Source organism: Schistocerca gregaria, chromosome 5 (genome assembly GCF_023897955.1).
Source record: "Schistocerca gregaria isolate iqSchGreg1 chromosome 5, iqSchGreg1.2, whole genome shotgun sequence".
In the NCBI taxonomy this organism is placed as follows: Eukaryota; Metazoa; Arthropoda; class Insecta; order Orthoptera; family Acrididae; genus Schistocerca; species Schistocerca gregaria.
The window spans coordinates 165,601,098-165,627,365 of record NC_064924.1 but is presented as its reverse complement, the minus strand read 5'-3'; the positions used below and the strand labels follow the sequence as shown (position 1 = coordinate 165,627,365).

Below are 26,268 nucleotides of genomic sequence, written 5' to 3'. Positions count from 1 at the left end.
ATATTTGACAGTTCTGTGTATTGAAGTATCCTGTCAGATGGAAGTGGGATTCGTCTGTCCACAAAATCTTCCATAGCCAATCATTATCCACTTCCATGTGAGGAAGAAATTCGAAAGCAAACGTCTCTCTTGCTGGAAGGTCAACAGGAAGCAACTCATGCACATGGGTAATTTTGAATGGATTACAAAGAAGGATGTTACATAGGATTTTACACACTGTGTTCATGGGTATGTCCAATGTTCTGGCAAGCACTACACATTTGCCACCACTTGTCTCCTCCTGAATTGCTCTGGCCACTGCTTCCACTGATGTTGAATCAATTTGTTTGCTCCCTCTACAAAAAAAGACCCGCCTTTTCGAATTTCCAAATCATATTCTCCAGACCCACAGCAGTCATTGGACCCATGCCTATTTTAAAACCCTTCAGTGTCCTGAACTACTGCAGAACAACATGTGCACAGTTATCATTCTTGTAATACACCTTTACCAGTAGAGTGCAATCCTGCACTGAGACCGTCATGGCGAACTTCACAGATGTGAAAGGAGGAAAAGCCGTGTACCCAGCATGATTATACCAACTTCAATGGGTTGTGCGCATGAGAGGTGTTTTCATTTACGTATTCTGACACATACAGTGCCATTTATTGATCAATTTTCACACTATTTATTTCTTCTGCCATACGTTTTCTCTTTCTCCAATAATATTCCATTGCAATTTGACATCATTCTGACCAGTCGTGTTATTTCTACAGAATTTTGAAAGTTTAACTCTAATTATAATCACACTGTACACATGTATAGTGTCTCCAATACCACATAGCAGTGGCATGGTTCTGGATGATGTGACTGCTCACTAGTTATTCTTGTTCAACACTTTATTTATTTATTCATCCAGGAACCACCTTAACAATAAGTTTTGTCATTGTAACATAGGGGAAACAATGTAAGTATGCTTTCATGAGGATGGGACAGGTGGTTGACCATGGCCTTGATGAAGGAGCCATACTGGCATTTGCCTAAAATTCTTCTTCTTTGTTAGCGTTACAACCCTTGGTGAGCATTGACTTCTTCAATGATTTTCCTCCACATTTCTCGGTTGTTTGCTGCTCTTTTCCATTCCTGAACTCATAAACTGGTGAGATCTGCTGGGTCAATCCATCTTCTTCTAAGTCTCTGATTTCACCTAGCTGAATGGATCATATTTTTCATCATTTTCTTTGCAATTCTGTCCTCTTGCCATTCTTTCCACTTGTCCTAACCATCATATTCTCTGTGATTTCACAAATTTTATTATGTCCCTACCTTGTATTAATACTTGTAATTTGGCACTGTAGCATGTTCTCTAGTCTTATTACTTCCATATTGCACCATAGATTTTGCGTAGTATTTTCTGCTCAAAGGCTCTTAGTGGATTTTTGTCATCTCTGTCAATGTCCATACCTCTGACCCATATGTGATAACTGGGTGGACTATTGAGTTATATATTAGTAGTTTTGTTTTTCTTGTAATGAGGCTATTTCTGAAAAGTTGCATATTTGCGAAGTAAGCTCTGTTTCCTGCTTGTATTCTTCTCCTTGTAGCCTTTCCAATAATGTTATTATTTGTTATTGGGGCTCCCAGGTAGTTTAAAGAGGACACTCCTTTGAATCATTTGCCATTGATGTTTAGGTCTTTAGCAGTTCTTCTTGCCTCAGATTGTGACATGACCATATATTTTGTTTTGTTTTCTTTCACTATGAGGTCAATTTTTAATGTTCCTGTTTCCTTTGCCAGATATATTACTTGGAGTGTATTGATATTTCTTCCTACTGTAGCAGTGTCATCAACATATGCACATATCTGGCTAGTTTTCATAAATGTGGCACCTCTTCTGTTGATTTTATTTACTAGACTATGCAGGGGTATATTGAATAGGTCAGTGGAGAGACTCTCACCTTGCTTTATGCCTTTTTTGAAAGTAAAGCCTTCATTTGTCCTGCTAAATACCTTTATTTTTGCTCTTGTCTCTGTCATTATCATTCCAATTAATCTGATTAGTTTAGCACACATGGCATCTTCTTCCATTCTGTGTGTAGTTCTTGCTGGTTTATGCTGTCAAAGGCTTGTTTGAGTCGATGAATAGGAAATGCAGATCTATATCATATTCATATAACATTTCTATCATTTATCTTATCACAAATATTTGATCAGTTGTTCCTCTTTCTGTCAAAAGCTACACTGATATTCCCCATGTATAACTTCTGTGCACTTCGGTATCCTTTTGTTTAATATAATTTTGAAGATCTTATAAGCTGTGCTTAGGAGTGTTATACCTCTGTAGTTTCCACATGCTGTTCAATCCCCTTTCTTTTAAATGGGGTTTATTATCCCAGTTTTCCAAGTATCTGACATAGTTCCTGTTATCAGTTATTAATGTGTGCCGTTCCTTTATTACAGCCTCTCCACCAGTTTTTGTTAATTCAGGGATTATGCTGTCTTCTCCAGGGGCTCAAATGTTTTTTTGTCTTGTGCACAGTCTGGAGATCTCTTGTAGTGTTGGCTCTCTTACCTCATTGGCATCATTCCAATCTTTCCTCTTGTGCACCTGTCTCTCTGTCTTGTAGGCTGGTATTTGGTGTTTCTTTGAAATATCTGCCCATCTTCCCACTGTCTGTTCTTCCTCCCTTATCATTTTCTCATCTGTGCTGGAGCATGCCATTATTTTTGGCTGGAATCCGCTCTTTATTTTGCCTGCAATATAATAGAACTTTCTTATTTCACTCTGTTCCTTTAAATCTTCTAGCTCTTGAAATTTCTTCTTTGGCCACTCTCATTTCTTTCTCTTGCACAGCCTGTTAGCTATTCTCATCACTTCTTTGTATTGTTCCACATTATTTCTGGTTTCTCTCTGTAGCACTTCTATTCTTGCCCTGTTCTTTTCACCTATTGCTGACCGGCAATCTTTGTCAAATCATTCCTGGGTTCTTCTGTTTCTTCTTATGCCTATTATTCCTTCTGCAGATTCTTTAATGCCTTTTTCAATCCCACCGTACAATAAGCACCTTCACTGCTGGGCAGGAGGTTTGCATGCTTCGTTAAAGTTAAGAGCTGTGCCAGCGGTAGCATAGCTACTGGCAGGGTCACTCGAGGCTGTTTGATCTTGACTGAGAAGAAGAAGACAGACGAAGTGCATCCCACACTATAGAGTAGGGAGGGCTCTGGAGGTGCAGTGAAGCCATAGAGGAGTAAACCTAATACAAATTCTGGTCTTCCAGGTTGGCGGTTGGGCATGGGGCTAATAACCCCATACCATAAAAAAAGAATATTGTGGAAATTCAACAGAGACCTTGGAAACTGGATGGGAAACATGTATCATGAACCCGTCAAAGAAAAAATATACTAAGGATCTGACAGTAGCATTATGGAATGTGACGACAATGCTTCAACCTGGAAAAATGAAAGAAATAGCCAATGATATTTTAAAATTATGTATGATGTCATAGGGGTACAGGAAATAAGACAGCAAGGAAATGGGTAGAGAGGTAAACTTGAGTACTCCTTGGCACATAGTGGACAAGAAGAAAAAAGAGGCCAATTCGGAACAGGATTTATAACAACTTGGGAAGTTAGGAAAAGCATATTAGAAATTGAACTCGTAAAGTGTAAGGATGTGCGGACTCGAACTAAGAGGGAAATTTAGGAACATATCAATAGTAAATGGACATGTACCAATGAAGCAAAAAGAGACTATAGTAAAAGAACAGTTCTCTGAAGACTTGGAAAAAGTTTGCTGTGCTGTACCTAAATTTGACTTGATGCTAGTAATAGGAGATTTTAAGGCAAAAATAGAGAGGAATGAACATCAGTATGCAGTTTTTGGAAAATATTCACTGCATGAAGAAATCAGTGAGATTGGAGACTTATTATGCCAATTCGCAGCAAGGAATAATATGACTATTAAAAGTATCTGTGTCTCGTACAAAAGGATCTATTTGGATACTTGGAAGTGTGCAGTCAATGGAGTAGTCAATCAGATTGACGATATTTTAGAGATTGCACACCACTCCACATTAATTAAAGATTTATGGAACTGTAGAGGACCAAACTGTGACTCGAACCACTTTTGTGATGAAATCAGTCTTTGGAAAGAAACTGCCATTAAAAAATGACAACAGGCTATGAAAGAAGGTAAACTGTAATACTGACAAACTGAAAATCCCCGATGAAGAAAAAAATATCAAGTAACACTAAGCAGAAAGTTGAGTAATGAAGAGACTGTAGTAGAAATAGATGAAAGGTAGAGCATATGCCTAAAATGATTTAGGAAACCCATGGGAAACCTACAGCAGGATGGCATGACAGAACAAACTCTATCCTCCTAAATATAAGGTCACTGCTGTCATAACAACTGCATTGCTTGCTCCCTATTGGGCAATGTTCTTTGATTTATACGCAGTTGGTGCCAGATAAATTATAACATGAAACATAATTTTGCTCTTAATCACTGCATACACTTGGGGCACACGCAGGTGACTACTGAACCATAAACATGCTGCTGTGTCTCTTAAACTAACTCCAGTCTGTTTGGAAACTGACTTCATGTCTGTAAATGTGTAACTATGCACATCTTCATGTTCACATACATTAAGTATGTGGCTTGCTGCAGTGTGGTCCATTTAACTGTTACAATCTGTGATATTTGATCACTTGTTATCAGCTATGTTTTTTACCCAGCTTAACATTAAATGTCTACAACTGAACAAAATGTTTCTTTAAGTACTAGATCTGAGGGTAATTTCTATGGTAGATTGGAACCAGTTACCAAAAACAATATTACTTCATTGAATTAAAAGTGCTAACCCTTCTCTAACATGTTTAATTGTGAAAGACCATTCTTAGCTATGTCTCTAACATAAATTGAGGGATGTTTTTCACCTGTTGCTATCTCTGATTGAGTATTGTGCTTAGTTTTTCTTTTCTACAGTGATTTACGATGAGATAATTTATTGTTTCATCTTTATTTAGCAATTCCACTAATAACATTTGGTTTTACTTTAGACATCATAGAGAAGTGGAAAATAGCTATTACACAGATAAAATTAAAGTAGATAATTTTGCAGTCAGAATTAAAGGTTGAGAGACAAACGCAAGCATTAAATGGGAAAAGCAAATGGTGAAATAAACGATGTGACACACTCAATTTAGCAAGAGTGAAGCTTTGCTACGTAGAAGATGGGCAACTTCTTTCTTTATTTCTGCTTTAGTCATACACAACACAAAGAAAATATTTTAGTTTTAAAAACTCATTGCATTACTTTTTCTATACGTGTTGCTTTACAAGCTATGTGAGAGGTTATATTGAGTCAGTGTGATTTGCCAAGCCTTCTTCTGACATCTGAAAAACCTCTTTTGTGTGCATTTGTTTAGTTGAATAGTATGATTAATTCTTTTAAAAATTAAGCATTATGTTTCAGAACACTAAACGAGGCCGGTTTTCCTTTGAATTGCGCATGACTGCTGGCCACAAATCATTTACCCTTGCTGCAGAATCTGAGGCTGAAATGCAAGACTGGATTAATAAGCTGAGTGCTGTCATTCAGCAGATAAAAATACAGGAAGAAAAACGAGCCGCCTCATTGGAGAGAGGTATTTTTATTACCTTATTCAATGGAATATGTCATTAAACTGTTTTAATTTCTTTGACAGGTTTCTGAACAGCATGGTATAACAGCATGAGTGGTAACTGGAAAATATTATAAAGATGAATGTAGTATGAAAAGATATTGAACCATAAAATACTGGAAGTTCCATGTAGTCATAATTTATATTTATAAATTTTTGCCAAGTGGTGAACCAATACTGTAATGAAACTGCATGGCAGATTAAAACTGTGTGCCGGACCGAGACTCAAACTCCGGACCTTGCCTTTCGGGAGCGTGTGCTCTACCAACTGAGCTACCCAAGCAGAACTCACGCCCCGTCCTCACTGCTTTAATTCCACCAGTACTTTGTCTCCTACCTTCCAAATTTCACAGAAGGTCTCCTGTGAACCTTGCAGAACTAGCACTCCTGGAAGAAAGGATATTGCGGAGACATGGCTTAGACACAGCCTGGGGAATGTTTCCAGAATGAAATTTTCACTCTGCAGTGGAGTGTGCGCTGATACGCTGGTATGAAACTTCCTGGCAGATTAAAACTGTGTGCCGGACTGAGACTCGAACTCGGGACCTTTGCCTTTCGCGGGCAAGTGTATAGGTCCCGAGTTCGAGTCTTGGTCACATGGTTTTAATCTGCCAGGAAGTTTCATATCAGCACACACTCTGCTGCAGAGTGAAAATTTCATTCTTCAGTACTGTAATGCCACTACAGTGGAACTTTGGTTTTATGTTCTCTGATTTTATGTTTTTCCTGATTCTACACTATAAATTCATAGTCCCTCTGAAAAGCCCATATCAGTGCTAAAAAAAATTTCCTGTGTTTACATAGTAAACTTTACTCAATTTTACATTCTTGCTCGACTTCACCCCATTTTCTTGCTATTGGCATTTGGAGCAACTGAATGAGTTATAAGTGGTATAAAAGAGAGAAGGTCCATACCGTGGGTGATGGTGGAGTTAAAGGAATATTTCTGGCATAGAAGGGAGACATGAGAGAGGAAATACTGATGTAATCCATGAGTGGCACTGCCAACATCACTTGTAACGTCTAGCTTTGCCATTTAATAATGATTGGTCCAGTATGTTTCACACTGCTTTTTGCAAGAACGTACATAATCATGACATGGTGGCACTGTGAAAGCGACCAGGAACAAGCCTATCGATTCGTTAGTTGCTATTGGTCAAGTTGATGTTGATTATGGATGTGTTAGTGACAAGAGAACCTCAGTTGTAGCAAGAACACTTTAGGGAAATGTGTTTGTGGTTATACAACATGAGAAATATTTGTGACAAGAAAGAATATGAATTTTATTACTCATTGTTTCACTTGCTGCAATTTAAGCTGTTCTCTTACATTCCTGTCTAATGTCGCACTCAGGAATCGGCACATATTAAGAAATAAACAATGAAGCATTTTTGAGAAGGAACAATAAGAATTTAATTGCTGGTTATTTCTCTTGCATGAATGTAATTAGTCATCTTAGATTTTTTGCATGACTACACACTCGGAAATCACCACACATTTGGAAATAAACAGACAGATATCTATTTCATCCTTCATTCTCTAACCAGACATAAATGTGTACAACATCGAATATTGCAGAACATCTTGTACTGTTATCATAATGAATGTGGTAACAATGATAAGTTGAAAAAATATTGGCATCTAGCGAGTTGCGAACCTACAAACTCAAACTCAGCTAACCACGACATTAGCCATTATGCTAAAGCTTACTCCTCTGAGTTTTGCATTAGTAATCATAAAATCTTTTGTAGCCTTACATAGTAGATGCTTTATCAACAACATTTAATGATAACGAGACATATTTGTGATGTACTACTTTGAATGCACTATTGCTTTGAAATGGCATACTGCACACACACGTCACACACTTCGAAGGAAGTGAATAATTGAAATTCACACAGGGGTTGTTTACATGCACTCTCCAAAGTCTGTGGTCGAAAGCCCGCTAGTGACATCACCACTGTGAAAAGTACTGTGAAGCCACATCAACACTGCCACTGAAAACATATTTCTGTTGGAAACATTATTTCCTACATTGTTTCGATCTGTTAACGACTTTGTTTCTTGCCTCTGTTTCTGTCCACACTGACAACAAACATATCTCAGTGTATTCACATTGTTTGCAACACTATTTGTTGTATTGTTTTCATATTATGTGCCATGTGATGTTTAGAGATGAGGAAACTGTAATTTGTACCTGAAGGCTATAAGTGTCTCTCAGTGTTTAGTAGTTTTACAGACTAAGGTTGTGTTTATCAAAGAATTTCGTAATTGGTGTAAAAAGTACAGTATTATTTTCATGAAGTGTTTTTATAGTAGTTGATAATGGTTGATAAAACTGGATTAGTTATATGAAATCAATTTGTTGGTTGGCATACAGTCGTCTTTGGTGAGCAAAAACATACTGTAGAACAACTTGTGGGAAAAACTTCCTACATATAGGTACTGAATATGGAAGACAGCTCCATTTTCTGTAATTTCACTTGGATATCATCTAACAGTGTTGAATTTCTGGCTAATATGGTATCACCATTTCTTTAAAAAAATATGGAAATTTCAGGAACGCAATTACAACTAGACATGTTGTTAGTCTTAGTTTTTGTCAACAGAAGATTCATTCCAGAGCCTTAAGTATTAATTTCTCATTTTGAACCAAGCTGCTACAGATGAATTTATTTTCTTTCCTACGCAATCTTTCTTGGTAATCCACCAGCAGTTCTAGCAGCAGTTTTCTGCAGTGCATCTTGTTTTACTGTTCTTGTTCTGCTTGATTCTTATGTTCCGCAAGCAGTCGTCTACGTGGTACGACGATAACAATTTCACAGTCTTCTACCTCATCCACTGCATGTTTTTCTTCCCAGAGCATCTAACAACTGTATACAACAAATGACACAATGCGACATAAAAACATACACTTGCGCCATAAAGCAGTGGCATGTGGTAGCTGGCCTGAAACTTTGATTCTTTTGATCTGTAAGGACACTTCTGTGGGTAGATGTTTCTGTGTTTCGAAAGATGTTTCCAAATGGTGTCCACATTAAGTAGTCGCGAACTTGTTTCAAGCCAAGTGTGTATTTGGCTTGAAGTATACTTGATCCAATAAGACTGCCATTGGCTACAGAAGGAAAACGCACCACTACATGATAGATTCTGGTGCCTTACACTGTACTTCAGTTTTTGGTTTAATTCGTAATTTCCATCAATTTTTGCTTCTTCTGGTTGAACACAAAAGAAGGATGTCTCAAAAATACATGTTTTGATATATAATTTATGGTCATAGCATGTCGGCAAATAACTTGATTACCTTGTACCAAGGACCAGTTTCAATTTTTCGATGAGTTTTTACTTGCTGTTGCACATCCGTGATTTTTTAAGAACTGACGAACTTCATTACCACAAACTATTGTATATACTTTGTATTTTGCATTTAATTTCCTTCGCTTATACAGATTTTATACCATTTATTGCTGAAGATTACGATTTGTAATCATATATGCCAATTACATACGTTTTTGCTAATATTTTGCGGAGTTTAATGTTTCCCATAATTCATTTTGTTGTGCCTATCATGACTCAGCATCTCTGTTATATGGTGAGTAGCAACTTTGCTTCTCAAATAAATATAAATTATATTTAATACAATAAAAATCAAGTTCATGAATCAAGCTAGTGGGACTCCATCATCAAGGAGGTTACAGAGTTCAAAAGACTGATCGTATGTTAATTGGGACTGTGGAAATGATCTTAATCATGCAGGGAAGCTGGCACTCAACATTAAAAGATGACGGAAAAAATTGCTGAATTATTCACATCCAGTGAAAGTCACAGTGCCACTAACATCGCAGATGTGGACTTTATCTCTGGCAACATGTATCATGTTGATGTAAGTTATTCAATAACAGACCAGTTATTTGTTATACAAAGCTCTCTCAGCAGCAGTAATAATTATAGCAGAAAAGTTCTGGTAGAACGTAAATATTTTAGGATTTCGTGGGAAATCCCCTCTTGAGCTAGAACACACACACACACACACACACACACACACACACACACACACACACACACACACACACACACACACACGGATACGCACATTTGTGCCCCTACATAGTTCTGACTGAATGCACAATCCCAGGAGTGCAGTTCGTCAGGTGGACTACGGAGAGGTTGGGGTTGTGTCAGATGGATTGGGTAGCGGAAGAAAAAGGTGGGAGACAGAAAGAGAGCTTTGAGGCAGATAGCTAACTGCTTGGAGGGGGCAGCGAGTGTTTGCTGGCTAGGAATGTGAGAGGGAGGGGTGGCTTCTGTCAGCCGACTCCTCTATGTAAAAGCTCTTCCTTAATGCTCCCATCTCAGAAGTCCAGCATAAAATTCAGTCCCTACACAAATCCATTTGCCTATCACAGAATCTCTCCCTCAAAGTCCATCCTCCTCCTCACTCTGACACCCCACATATGCACCGTCTACATGCTCCCCAAAAGTATGTAACCCAGCAATCCTGGATGCTCCATTGTAGCTATTATTGTGCTCATACTGAATTTCTGCTTTTCTTAGCAACATATCCAACCAGTTGGCGAAACCTAGCCTCTCACATCAAAGATATTGACCACTTCCTTCACCGACACTCTACCATTCCCACCCCTTTACCTCCTAGGTCCCTATTCATCACTGTTAATGTCATCTTTCTATATACCAACATCCCTCATGCCCATAGCCTTTCCGCTGTCGAATACTACCTTTCCCAATGTTTAGATTACAAACCCACTACCACTTTCCTCATACACCTTACCAGCTGTATATTGATGCACAACTTCTTCTTGTTTTGAGTAGAAGATATATAAACAAATGTGTGGCACAACCATGAGCACTCTCCTAACCAACATTTTCATGGGCCATGTAGAGGGAGCCGTCCTAGCCTCCCAAACTCCCAAATACTGTGTCTGGTTGAAGTTCATTGTGATACCTTCATAATCTGGACTCACAAGCTATACACCCTATCCGCATTCCTTCACAACCTCAGCACTTTCTCGCCCACCTGCTTCACATGGACATTGACCTCCGCCTGTGATGTGTCCACTCATTTTGACAGCTGTCGTCCCCTCCACACCAAAAAATCAATCACATACAGCTTGGGCACCTGTGGACAGTGTATCTGTAGTGACAAGAATTCCCTTGCCCAATATGCTGAAGATTTCATGAGGGCTTTCATAGACAGGCATTACCTGCCAAACCTAGTGTGCAGACAGATTCCCCCCCCCCCCCCCCCCCCCCCCCACACACACACACACACACACACACACACCACCCCCAAGCATCATCTGCAAAAGAGTGCCCCTCCGTCACTGAGTATCGCTCTGGACTGGAACATCTGAACCATATCCTTCATCAGGGCTTCGATTATCTATAATTGTGTCCTGAAATGAGGGACATCCTACTAAAGATCCTTCTCACCTCTTCTGAATTAGTGCTCTGTAGCCCACCCAACTTGCACAACATCCCAGTCCTTCGCTATGCACCTTGCTCTGCTCACCCCTTGCCACAGAGATTGTTTCTCTGTCACAGGATTATTCTAATCCATAAGAGGCCAGGCTATTAGTGAAACCAGCCATGTCATATACCAACTCAGCGGTCACTGCACAGCTTTTTATGTTAGTATGATAATCAGCCAGTTGGCTGCCAAAATGAATAGCAATTGCCAAAATGTGGCCAGGAACAAAATAGACCACCCGGTGGCATGTTATACAGCTAAACATAACATGCTCAGTTTCAGTGGCTGCTCCACAACCTTAAGTCATCTGGATCAATTCCTCAGCTACCTGCTTTTCTGAACTATTGAGATGGGAGCTATCCTTGCAACACATCCTTTGCTCCTGGAACCATCATAGTCTCATTCTCTTTTAACCAACTGTCGCCAAGCCTCGTACCCAACAGCTTCCCCTTCCACTGTTTTATGCCTTGTATCCAACAGTTTCCCCTTCGACTGTTTTATCACCTCATCTCAATTCATCACTCCCCATTATATTCATTGTGCACTATTCCTTATCGGCTCCAACACCTGTGCATCACATGCCTGGCCTGTACATCTGCTATCCCTCCTTCCCACAATTCTAGCTAGCAAACCAGCTGCCTCCCCTCAAGCCGCCTACTACCCACCCACTAACTCTCTTCTTGCTTCGCACCTGGTTCTCCCTTTACCATATTGCCTGAGACAACCTCCATCCTACGCTAGTCCACATACCACACTGCACTCCTGTAATTGTGCATCCAGTAGATACTATGTAGGGGTACGTACGTGTGTGTGTGTGTGTGTGTGTGTGTGTGTGTGTGTGTGTGTGTGTGTTCTCTCTAAAGCTAGCAAGTTTTCAGTCTTTTTTGTGCTGGTTGATAACCCTTCTGCTTTTAGTGAGTGGTCTCCTTTACTCCTAAAGGATTTACATTTAGCAGCAATAATGTCAGTCGGTTATTCCTGATGAGAGCAGTGAAGGCAATCACTGAAAATGTGAGATTGTGCCCTAACTTGATGTAACAAGAAGACTGAGGTTTTTTTTTCCCCAGGATGTTTGTGAAACTAAGCAAATTAGTTCATGGCTGTCAGGAACATCTGACTGTGACATTATAACATGGGATGTTCAGCAGTGTTCCATACCAGATCTGCTGCTTTTGTGATATACTTAATGATTTGCCTTCAGCCCTAGTAGACAGGTGTATAGCTGTTTTTTCAGTTCAATGGCTGAATGATATAGCAAATTATATGCTGGAAAGAAACACTCTTGTTTCACAACTAGTAGACTGATTATTAAATGTGCCAAAACAGAATGTATTCCATTTCTTAAGCACAGTTCTGTATTCACACTAACATTTATCTTTTTTTACCATTGTTACACAGTTATTGGAACAGAAGGCACATATTTTTTGGACTGAAGGCGGATAGCAAGCCCTCAGTGAAGGCACTTATTCAGGATGTCCTGTGGAAGGGGAACACACACATCTGCCTTAACATTTAGAATGTTGTCCATTGTCAGTACCAGTGATACATAGAAACTTTTCTGTTTCACATAATTTCATCCCTTGACATGACATGGACTGGAGCAACTCAGTCCAGAGAGAAAGAATATTTTTAGCATAAGACGAGCTGTTTTGGTCATACTCGGTTTTAATTCACAAAGCTTGTACAGGCCTTTATTAGCAAGCCAAGGATTCGTAAAGTATTTGCTTATGAGGATTTTTGCTGTGAACACAAGTTTAATGAACAGCAGCATCCAATCAATGGAAACAAGACAGCCTTGATCTTCACATTGTGAGCACACACTTAACTGCTGCCCAGAGCTTGTTTGTGACAAACCACGAGTTTTGTGGCAGACATTCTTGCATAAGAATGAATTTCATTGAAATTAATGTAGCAAAGCAGTTGTGTTCACAAATGAGTACATTAGGCTAAATTGTTGCTGTTACTTAAGGCTTATTTGTTTGTGTTACAGTTGTAATGTATTGGAACACACAGAAGCTGCTTATGTAAGGAGGATTCTGGCTTGCACAAAAAAATTATAAGTGTACTTTTTCAGTCACTTTTATTTTAATTCAGTATTAGACACCACTGCACTTATCAATAGTCATGCCATTATCTTCATGTGGATTAAGACTTTTTACAGCAGAAACAGCATGTGGTTCAGATTCCATGTTAAACTGGATGACTGGTTTCCCTGGTTGGATAACTGGTGTGGGTTAGGGACACTCAAGTAGTCGTAGTGGCATCCAATAGAAATACTTGCACCAGGCCATTGAGCCACATGAAATTAATTATTATAGGTCATGGAATTTACTTGTGACATGCACGTGTCTTATCTGTTTGGCAGACAGCGATTTAGAAAGAAGGTTACATATTGTCTTGCAGTCATGAAGAAACAGTAATGCCAGTTTACAGAATTGGAAGGTTGTATAAACATTTCTGACTATATGTAAAAGCCATATTTACTTCATAACTGGAAGACACACTTGCTGTACGTTTTCATAGTACACTTCACTCTTCATACCAACCCAATTCTCATATGGTAGCAGCATATAGATCAGTGATACACAAAGGAAACAAAAACTCCACTAAGTCACTAAGTGATGAAAAACAACACAGAGAAATGGGAACTATTGCACAAATAGCTGCAGATGATGGCTAACTCCCTTCACTTATAGACAATTTATCCGATGAAGTGCGAAAGAAAGGTGAAGAAAATAGAAAAATAATAATAAACCAAATAAAATGCCCACTGTAGGTATCCTGTATTTATGAAACATTTTTTGAGAAATCGCCTACTTCTTTAACTATTACAGTATTGCAACAGCTTTTCCACTAACAATAAGTTATGCTACAGCTTACCCCACAGTATTGAGAGCAATGCTGAGATCATATTATATATATTGGTGTTCATATTAAATGTCTTGTTCCATATAAAGGACAACTGGACATAACTTTAATGACCAGTTAAAAGGACACATCAAATACACAGGACACAAATATGAAAACATAAACAGTAACTTGCAAATACTGCATAAATTAAATAAGACCATAAGATGAGCCTGTATAAAGGGCTTGATATATTTGTACACAGCAAGAAGATTGGACTAATATGGCTAAAGGAAAAAATTCAATCCATCTCAACCAACCTGTTTATAGTTTTCTCAAATATATCTGCAAACGGTAAACAGTGTTTATGTAGTACCCTTCTACTTGTAATTTGCAAAGGAATAATGCTTTTAATTATTTTGAGGTATATGATTCAGTAATATAAACCTGTCAAAATCTGAAAATCCATGTCACTGATTTTAATCACAGTTTCATTTTTGTTATAAAACAGAAATGATTAAATCATTAATTCCATGCTATTGTATTGTTACTTAGAACTAAGAATTAGTAATATGTCTCACTGTTTTTGATGTATCTCTCGTCAATGCTCAAAGCCTTTGTTATAGTTTTTATTTTTCAGTGTAACACTTGCAAAAATTAGAGTTTGAAATTTGTAGAGACAACACATGTGGTGCACTATAGATGCATACAGCAAGAAGTATTATTCCGTATACACAGTAATACAGCTTCTACATACAGATAGAAATGTCTACAACCCTTTTCAATAATGCAGATTATCACTTCACCAGTACAAGATGAAACATAACCTTCCTTCCATAATACTGTTTGCCACGTAGATGGAATATGTGTATGCCACAAGTAGTTTTTTCAATTTAAAAACATCATAATCCACTTGATGAAGATGGCATGACCATTGAAATACATCGTGACACTTGATATAAAAAATACGAGCCTCTGAAATAGTAAATTGGTAATTTTTTGGATTAACTGTAGGGGGCTTCTGGCTTGTACACCTGATCCAGCTACCGTGATTTTTGCTTCAGTGGTTATCCCAAGTTATTTCAGAAGAATCCGAGGCTGGTTCCCACTAATAGACCATGGCTAGTGCCTGCCTCTTTTCTCACCCATTATTAAGACTTGTAAAATGAAGTAAATTCTTATACTGTATGTCTATTCTGTTTTATTTTTATTATGTGACTGAGCCCATTTAGGATTGTGGAAGGTACTTACCAATGTTAGTTAGCTTCCCTCTCTGTTCATATTTCTTCAAATTATTTAGAAAACGTTCTCAATGCTTTGGCTCTTGCATGGTTGCGCCTTTGCCACATATCTAAACTTTCTTTAGTTCCATCTTCCCTCATATCTTGTAGTCTTTTATTTGCCTGCTATCTTCATCTGTCATCCATACTTAATTATCATTTAATTATCATTTATACCCAGTTAATTATCATTTATACCCAGACTTTGAAATTCTCTCACATCTATATCGTGATGGATATATTCATCCTTGTGTTCATGATTGTGGTGTTTTTCTGTCTTGAGTTATATCTTAAGGTACTGGGGAAAATTTTTAACTTTATTTTATCCAACATAAATAGTGTTTTTATGGAAGCCAGCAAGTGAGTCTGTAAACTAATAAAACACTACATGACATAATATATTTTCATGCATACCACTTACATCCTCTTTTTGTCACCCACTACTCAATCATGCACATATGGTCCATTAAATAAGTTTACAGTATTTCATGAAGTGGCTAGTTTTACACATTGTTGCACCATTTTCTGGTAAAGTTCTTTGACATGAAGTATGTTTCTTACCTGTTGATGTGTGCCATATACTGTGGTTTGTCATATTTAAGAAGCCTTATCATGTATCACCGCTATTACAGAAAAATTGTACTGTTATTGTAGAAAGAAACTTAAATCAGTAAATGTTTATTTTGTTGCAGCAAATAATGCTCAGCCTCCTTCTCCACAACCAGTTCAAATGTATGGTACACTAAAAGGGCTGGAGCAGAGTATGAACCCTCAACTGATAAAATATTCTCGTGAAACTGATGTATCCATATCATTGGCTAGAAAAGAAAATAGGCGTCGATTATTTAGTATTTATCCACACATATTGGTGAGGCTATTTAAATTTTCTTTGTATTTACGAGAGACCATTTGATAACTACTCATAAGCTTGAAATTGTTTAACAAAAACCTTTAGCTCACAAGTGTTACTGGTACATGCTTTTTCGGTGAACGTTTTAACATGTACTAATAACATAATATGTCTTTATTTCTAGGAGTCTGAGGCTTTAATAAAATTAACAGCCATTATTCTCACCATTTTGTTTATTGTTTATGGGATCTGTCTAAGACATGACATTCGTGCTAATATAGACAAGTAACCCATTTTCTGCAAATCCCGTATGAGGATATCCTCTGGGATCTATAACCATGTAAAAAACACAAAAATACTGTGTAAGTTATGTTGCTTGTATACAATTACCCTATCTGGCTTTTTTTCATTGCTTACAAATACCCTTAGCAATTGCCAGCTAACTTATTTGAAGTAGACCTAAGGAATGTGATTCCACTTGATTCCATTTTCATCTATATCTTACATAGATGGAGCTAACTTATTTGAAGTACATCTAAGGAATGTGACACCACTCCAATCCATTTTCATCTGTAACTTACTTAGAAAGTGAAAAATAATACCGTATGATGTTCATGTATTGTGCTACAAATACAATCATTAAGTATGCATATAAAAAATACGTATAAAATCTTGGGGTTGGACTCCTCACACCTTGGCAGTAGGCAGTTGTGGTTGTTGGTTTGCATACTCTAAGCACTCTGACACCACCAACAGTGTGGAATGCTATGTTTTGGATACCTTACAATGCTTTTCAACAAAGTAGGAAAAGACAGATTGGTACTTACCACTTACCATAAGGAGCACACATTAAGTTGACAGGCACAATTAAAAGACACTTACATAAAGCTTTTGGCTGCAGCATTCATCAACAAATGAGAAACACGCACGCCATTCATACAAACTAGCAAGCACACCTCGTGCACCTACAATCGCCAACTCAAGCATCTCGACTGAAAGCTTTTAACTGTGCCTGGCTGCAAATTAATGTGTGCTCCTTATGGTAAGTAGCTATCTGTCTTTCCTACAGTGTTGATATTCCTACCTGGCATTTCCATCATTTGATTTTACAGTGCTTTTAATAATTTTCACCTTTAATATTGTAGTTAAAAAGTCATGCTTTTTTAGTTTCATTTGTTTTGTGTATTCTGCGATCTAAAACTTACATTCAGTGAATATTTTGGGGTGTTTGCATTCTCGGGGAAAGCGACAGTGGGCCCTGGGAAAAGGTAACAAGTAATATATAGAAGGAGTAAACATTGGCTATCACATTTCATATTCCTGTTATCAGTTTGACCTGTTACTTGAAATAGAGAAGAGCCTCAACCAGTCTTTGAACAAAATAGGTCCATAGAAAAGCCAAGTAGAAAGGAAAAAGTCATATTGTGAGTTGGCAGTCAAGGAAAGATGTAGGCCAGACGCTATGGGAAAAGATAAGTGTAGAATATGAGGTCACAAACATTGTGAAACCTGGCACTAACCTTAGCCAGGTGACACAGAACACAGGGGTTTTGTGCAGAAATTTGGATGACAAAGCTCAGGTACTTATAGTGGGAGGAGTGGGAAACAGTCTAGCTGGCTACTTATAAAATAGTCTTAAAGATGATCTGGAGAAAATAGGAGCAGCAACAGCTCACACTTGTATGGGTTTGTGGAGATTTTGCAGTGCCATGATCAGCCCTGAGTTAACACAGCTGTTGGCTGAGAAAACAAAGAGCTGAATGGATTGCTTTGAACCAAGTCTTATATCTGTGTTGTACATGTTGCTACAGTTGGGAGATGGGGTTATACAAATTATGGTCTGCACCTGGATAGAAGGGGAAGGACTGATTAGTGAAGCATTTTATGGAAAGGGTAAAGGGGCCAAAAAGCCCAAAAGGCAGAATGTCTGCGACTACTTGAGTCAGAGTGTCACATTTTATAGGTTATAGACAGAAAAGGGCAAACTGGGACCATAATATATGCAGCAGTTTCCAGAAAAATAAAAGTTACAGTGAAACTTCGATTTACATTTTTCCCGATTCTATATAATAAATTCGTAGCCCCTGTGAAAAACCCGTAATATCAATGCTAAAAATTCCTTGTTTTTAAGTTTCTTTCTAGTAAAGTTTTCTCAATTCTATGTTCTTATTTGATGTCTCACTGGACTTGGCCCGTTTTCTTCCTATTTGCATTTGATGTAACTGAACAAGTTATAAGTGATGGAGTTAAGGGAATATTTCTGGCCATTGTGTAGAGGGGAGATGTGAGAGAGGAAATGCTGGCATAATCTACAATTGGCATTGCCAAAACAACTTGCAATGTTTAGCGTCACTGCACAATGATAATTGGTCGAATACGCTTCACACTACTTTTCGCGGGAACTGACATAATCATGACGTGGTGGCACTGTGAAGGCGATCAGGAATGAGGCTATCGATTTGTCGATCGCTGTAGTGTCAGTTTTATGTTAATGGACGTGTTAGTAACAGGAGAATCTCAGTCGTAGCAAGAATTCTTTGGGGATTATATTTGTGATTGCACATCATGCGAAATATTTGAGACAAGGAAAAATATGAAATTTATTGCTCATCATTTCACTTGCTGCAGTTTAAGGTGTCCTCTTATGTTCCTGTCTAATGTCACACTCAGAAATCAGCACATATTAAGAAATAAACAATGAAGTACTTGTGACAAGGAACAATACGAATTTTATTGCTGGTTGTTTCACTCACATGAATGAACGTAGTCCTCTTAGGTTTTTTGTGTAACTGCACACTCCGAAATCACCACATATTTGAAAATAAACTGGCAGTATCTATTTCATCCTTAATTCTTTAACCAGACAGAAATGTGTACAACATCAAATATTGCCGAACATATTGTATTATTATCATAATGAATGTGATAACAGTGAGAAGATGAAAAAATATTGGCATCTAGTGAGTTGTGAACCTGTAACCTGTAATCATTGATGCTTTATTAATTGACAATTAATGATAAGTGTGATGTATTTTTGATATGGTACTTTCAATGCAGCGTTTCTTTCAAATGGCATACTGCACTCATATGTCACACAGTATGAGGCAAATGAATAATCAAAGATCACACATGGATTGTTGCTAAGTGCTCACAAAAGTCAGTAATCGAAAGCCCACTAGTGATATCATAACAGCAAAAAGTAATGTGAAGCAGCATCCACACTGCCACTGGAAACGTGTCTGTTGCAAATGTTATTTCGTACAGTGTTTCACATCTGTTTGTGGTTTTGTTTCTTGTCTCTGTTTCTGTCCACACTGGCAGCAAACATTTCTCTGTGTATTTTTATCATCTGCAACGCTATTTGTTGCATTGTTTTCAGATTGTCTGCCATGTCATGCCTAGAGATGAGAAAACTGTAATATTTGCTGCTGCATTACTAATACTCAAAGGGTCATGCAATCAAAATGAAAGATGTCGGTCGTTCATTCGTTTTTTAATTTATCTATCTTGACTTATGATGTGAAGGCTATAAGCATCTCTCAGTGTTAAGTAGTTTTGTGGACTAAGGTTATGTTTATCAAAGAATTTCGTAGTTGGTTTTAAAACTATAAAATTATTTAGATGGAGAGTTTGTATAGTAGTTGGTAATGTTTGATAAAATCAGGTTAGTTGTTGTAAGAAATTGATTTTTTTGGTTTGGATACAGTCTTCTTTGGTGAGCGAAAACATACTAAAGAACAAGTGTTTCAAAAATCTTGATGTACATGGGAACTGAGTATGGAAGACAGCTCTCGTTGCTGTAATTTCACTTGGGTATCATATAACATTTTTGAGTTTCTGGCAAATATGGTATCACCGTTCCCTAAAAAAATATTGAAATTTCAGGAAACCAATTACAATGAGACGTGCTGTTAGTCTTAGATTTTTGTCAATAGGAGGGTCATTCCAGAGCCTTTAGGATTTATTTCACATTTTGAAGCAAGCTACGATGGACGACTTTGTTTTCTTTCTACGCAGTCTTTCATAGTATTCTACTAAATGTAGCAGCAGTTTCCTGCAGAAAACTTGTTTTATTGCTGTTCTTGTACTTCTTAATTCATATATTCCACAAGCATCCATCAGCCTGGTACAAGGATAACAACTTAACAGTCTGCTGTCTTGTCCACTGGATTTTTTCCCCCAGAAAAACTTAATAAGTGAGAGAAAACAGAACACCTAATGACTATACAACAGACCACACAATGTGACATGCAAACATAATGTGTGCTGTGCAACGGTGACACACGGTAGCTGACCCGAAATATTGTTTTCTTTGATCAGTATTGACACTGCTGTGGGTAGATGTTTCTGATATTCAAAAGACGTTTCCAGAAGGTGTCCACATCAAGTGGCCGTAAACATATTTCAAGCTTAGTAGTGTGTACATGACTTGTAAGTCTACTCAACCCAATTAAACAGCATTGGCTACAGAAGGAAAACACACACCACCACATGTCAGATTCTGACGCCTGACACCGGACCTCACAGGTCTCAATTTAATTCACCATTTGCTTTTTTTTGTGTTAGCACAAAGGAATGATGTCTCAATTACACATAGCATATTTCAAAGGATAATTTGTGGTCATAACATGTCAGAAAGTAGCTTGATTACCTTGTACTCAGATACCAATTTCAATTATTTGACACATTTTCACTTGCTTTTACACATCTGTGATGTTTTAAAAACTGATGAAATTCATTTCTACAAATTATTATTTAAATATTGTATTGTACATTTAATTTCCTTTGCTTGTACAGGTGTTATACAATGTATTGCTGAGGATTACAATTTTTAATCATATATGCTCATTGCATATGTGTTGACTCTTACTTTGGGTGTTTTAATGTTTTATTCAACTCTGCATTTTCCTCAGTTTTGTGGTTCTTAACTATGGATGTCACGAAAATTTTAAAAAATGGGGGTTCACTGTAGTTGTTTCATCAGAAATAAGTGGGCTGAAAATTTAGGTAGATGATCTGCTTGTGTGTAGAAAATGTATAAAATTCTGAAGTGATAGACATTGTTTATTTCTCTGAATGTCATATAACCATAGGGATAGAGAAGCTAAATATCAGGGATGATAGATTGGAATCATTTTCGTGTAGTGTTAGAATGCAAAAAAGAGGAGTTGTAACTCGTGTGAAGTTGGACATAAGTGAAATATATTGAAACAAGCAATTTTTGTTTGGAACAGAACCTAAAGCATGTGGTTGTGAGTTGTTTCTGCAAAATACTTCCCCTGTAATTGTAACAGTCTACAGATCCCCTCCCCTTCAGCATTTTTTGAAGAGTCTAGATGCATGCTTGAACTATGTGTCAGACAAGAAGAAACAGTTATTAATTTGTGGAGAGTACAATGTAGATTTCTTAAAAGTTTGTGGAAGGGAAAAAGAACTGGACTCATCGTTTAGTGGTTTCAGTCTAATTTTACTAGTGAATTTTCCGACATTTTCATAGACAGTGCACAGGCTAAAAACAATGTGTACCCAGTTGTTAATGGTCTATCTGATCATGATGCACAATTAATGGAAATAAACAATGTGGCACTTTACAGCTCTGAGTATGTTTGTACAAAACTGCAAGGCTTATGGATGAGACCTGGATACAGTATTTTAAGAATTAGCTGAAAGAGGTACTATGGAATGTGTGATATATAGAAAGAGATGTTAATTTGAAATTCAATATATTCCATCGTACATTTGTGACAATTTTGAAACTAGCTTTCCTAAAATGTTATTCAGGAAGTCCGTTGAAAAAAAGAAAAGAACAAAAGTAAGACTGGGAAACTAAAGAGATTAAAACTACAAGAGAGAGAGCAAAAGTGAAATTCATACAAAGGCCAGAACAACTCAAGATTTGACACAACTTGAATTCTACAAAAAGTACTCTAATATTTTTTAAAAAATCTTAAAAATGTACAGAAATATCCACATTCTTACAAAAATTAATAATGCATATAATAAGATTAAAACTATATGGAATATTGTGAAACAGGAGACAGTACAACCAGTCAGCACACAAGGTACCTTCACAATTAAACTAAATAACAATAACGTGACTGATAATTCACAAGTTGGAGTATTTTCAACAACCTCTTTCTAAATGTAGCAGCAAAAAATAGGATTAAATGGCTGAGTTGAAGAAGCAAGAATACATTTTAAAAATATCAGTCGACTAAACATTAACCAACTAGAAGTAGCACTATCTATCTTCACTGAAGTTAATAGACTTATAAAAGTTCTGAAAACGTTAGGTGATATGGTGTTGATGGAATTTCAAACAGGATTTTGAAAAGTTGTCCTAACTTAATAGGTAATGTCCTTAGTGATAAATGTAATGCATCACTATCATAGGAAATTTTTCCATATTAAAATATCTCATTGATAAACCTGCATATAAGAATGATGTCAAGAAAGGCTTAAATAATTATTACCAATCCCCTTACAGATGTGTTTTTGCAAAATATGTGAAAAAGTAATGTATTCCAGAGTAATTTCACATCTAAGCAAAAACAATTTACTTAGAACATCACAGTTAAAATTCCAGAAGGGTTGCTCGACTGAGACAGCTGTTTGTATGTTCACTCACCAACTATTACAAACTTTAAGTAATAAACTAAATCCAGTTGATGTTTCTTATTTGCTTTCCAAGTTGTTTGACTGCATAAATCATGTTGTTTGTTTTTCAGTCCAAAGATTGGTTTGATGCAGCTCTGCATGATAGTTTATCCTGTGCAAGCCTCTACATCTCTGAATAACCATTGCAGTTTACATCCATTTGAACCTGCTTACTGTATTCAGGCATTGTTATCTCTCCACAGTTTTAACCCTCACGCTTCCATCCAAAATATAATTGACAATTCCTTAAGGCCTGAATTGTCTTCTGTCTGAAAATGCATTTTTATACAGCCATTTGGCCTAATGTCGATTGCCTTTTGCGTGGCCATAAATAAAAATCATATCTATCTCAATGGGGGCCAGTTGTACAATCTTGGGTTAAATCCAGGGATAGATAACTGAGGAAGAGGCTAACCATGGGTTAAATTGTAGCACACGTTGTATGAGACCATTTTATTCATGGGTTAATTATTCCCCGGAATAGCATTCCTGTCCTGTTATGTTGGCAACAACTCAAGAGGGCACTGGATATTTTCGCGTACGTCATTTCGTATTTAGTTTAGTCATCATCTGCAGAAATAGCATGTGTAATGCGAATGATAAGCATTCTCCAGATCGCAAAATTAAATTTGTTTGAGGATATTTTGAGGCTGGTAGATACTGTAGACGAGTTCAAGAGTGTTGTAGAAAACATGAAATCTTCCACGGTTTCATTAATTGAAAACATTAGTGTGAAACATTTAATGAAGTTTGTAGGGTACTTGCATGTATAGCAATATAACAATATGTTGTAAAATTAGTTAAAGAGTCAGGTATTTGTTGGTTGACTAGTAAGAGATCCTTCTGGATTTCCGAATAAAGTATGAGAAAGAATGCAACAGTTTCCATTCAGAAACAACTTCACACAGATCACAGAGCTGCTACAACAGAAGTACGATATTCCCCCCCCCCCCTCCCCCCCCAAGAAACAAGCATGTAAATATTATGTCTATGAAGGGCAGCAGAGGCTACAGATCTGTAGTGTCCCATACATGAAATGTTGTATATAATGAAATTTATGACATGATAAAGTTATCAAGGGAAGGACGTCAGAGTCCAAGTAGGGACATAGTATAAAAGCAATTTGAAATGCGATCTGCTTCGTGAAATAGTTGGTCTTTTAAGAATCTCCAAGTGTGACAATACAGACATCACTGAGATTGATTTGACTGACAATCCTGATGGGTGTTACTGGCTAGTTTCCTGTTGTATTTATGTGTTAGAATGACTAATTCATTACAGCAACAAGGGGTTTCTACTGAAAGTACCTTTGTGAATTTTTGAACATCGTGCATCCACTTTTGCAGTTATTGGGAATATATAAATCTTGTTTCTACGAGTGATTATTAATAATTATATTGAGCATATAAATGGAGAATAAGATGACAACATTTATAATAAACAACTGTAATCCTTATTATAATTGAATGGTTGAAATGGCTCTCAGCACTATGGAACTTAACATCTTAGGTCATCAGTCCCCTCGATTTAGAACTACTTAAACCTAACCTTTGCAATCATCTTTGGCAGCTGTATGTAATGTGGGAGGGAAGAGGAAGTAACGGTAGACATGACACCTTTACTGTATTCTTGCTTTTCTACAGTCATCTCAGCTTAAAACTGTAAGTTTTGTTTTCAGAATAAAAATACATGTTCTCAAATGTGAAAGAATTAGCAGAGTTGCATATGGTGCTGCTTCAAAAGTAGCATGACAAGAACCAGAGAAGGGAGGAAGAACTGTATTGATTAGAAAGGAGCATAAGTTAAAATTTAGGATCAGAAAGTACAGATTAAACAAATGATTTCAGAATAAAAGTATATTATTCCATGCAAATGTCTTTATTTTATTTTCATTTAATTATGTCAGAGAACAGAAATAGCCTAATTAATAAAACTGTCTATTGTGCCTATTGTCCAGTGTCTACACATCCATTTAATAATCCTCCTGGCTGTCCCCTTGCCAGTGCCATTGAAGTTTTCAGTGGACAGAAAAAAATTCATCAGAGGCAAAATATTTGAGTGTCAGTAGTAGCTGCTTTATTGGTGGAACAGAGTAATTTCTGAAAAAAAGAAAAAGAATGACATGAGACAATTTGTTTGACAATTCAAGAGAAATGTAAAAACATAACTTTCTAGCAAGTCCTTCCACTGTTGCAACTATGTAGATTCAGTAACTAAAGATTACGTGTTAGCTGAATAGACGAGTACCTATGTTCTTGTGACACACAGATAACAATTACTTTATGACAAATATGGATGAGGTTGTGTGGATAATACTAATAACCAAGAAACACAACAGCCATATACTTCTTTTTAAAAAGACTGACTTTCCTGTTAATTTTAATGTGTTAAACGTAGCACAAATAATTTATATGTTTGTAGGAATAATTCTAGGTGGTGTACAACTTTTTTGCCCAGAAGCATTTAGTAAAAGATGTAAAGTTGTTGCCCCAATGGGAGATAAGAGTGAACAATATTTTCTGCTGTAGATGTGGCTGAGTGAACTCTGGACATTAGTATACTATTTGTTACATTAAACAGTCATACTAAGCCATCAATTACAGAAAAATGTTGCTTCACAGAAGTGCAATATAAGATATTTCAGTTTTAGTTGCCTTCAACTAGCTACAATCTGAAATAAAGGAGGACACTGAAAATAATTTAATATTTAAGGAAAGATAAACACACAGCTTTCCAGGCATTCCTTCCACTGTGCTAAAACTGTGTGGATTCATTAACTAGACTCCTTTTCTGCCCCTGTAACATAGATGTATAACCATTATTTTATGATAAATACGGATGGGCTTATGGGGATAATATTGATAATTAAGAAAAACAACAGCTATGTTCTGTAGCTGAGGAAGCATCACCGGTTTTTTAAATACTAGGTTTCCTGTTAATCTTACTGTGTTAAACTTAATGTGAGTAAGCACAGATAGTCCACAGGCTTCAGTGAATAATAGTAGATGGGAGATAATGTACATCTACATCTACATCCATACTCCGCAAGCCACCTGACGGTGTGTGGCGGAGGGTACCCTGAGTACCTCTATCGGTTCTCGCTTCTATTCTAGTCTCATATTGTTCGTGGAAAGAAGGATTGTCGGTTTGCCTCTTTGTGGGTTCTAATCTCTCTGATTTTATCCTCATGGTATCTTCGCGAGATATACGTAGGAGGGAGCAACATACTGCTGGACTCCTCGGTGAAGGTATGTTCTCGAAACTTCAACAAAAGCTCATAACGAGCTACTGAGCGTCTCTCCTGCAGAGTCTTCCACTGGAGTTTATCTATCATCCCCGTAATGCTTTCGCGTTTACTACATGATCCTGTAACAAAGCGCGCTGCTCTCCGTTGGATCTTCTCTATCTCTTCTATCAGCCCTATCTGGTACAGATCCCACACTGCTGAGCAGTATTCAAGCAGTGGGCGAACAAGTGTACTGTA

At 37.2% G+C, this 26,268-nt stretch overlaps 1 protein-coding gene across 2 annotated transcripts in view; it reads left to right on the top strand.

Annotated features, from left to right (window-relative positions):
• The window catches only part of LOC126273114 (dedicator of cytokinesis protein 9), a 319,479-nt gene that overhangs the window by 50,683 nt on the left and 242,528 nt on the right, over positions 1-26,268 (top strand). For both annotated transcript variants that reach the window (XM_049976565.1, XM_049976564.1), the window contains 2 exons: positions 5,455-5,626; positions 15,970-16,145. In XM_049976565.1, the coding sequence (XP_049832522.1) occupies positions 5,455-5,626; positions 15,970-16,145 (348 nt within the window). The remainder of the gene's footprint in view (positions 1-5,454; positions 5,627-15,969; positions 16,146-26,268) is intronic.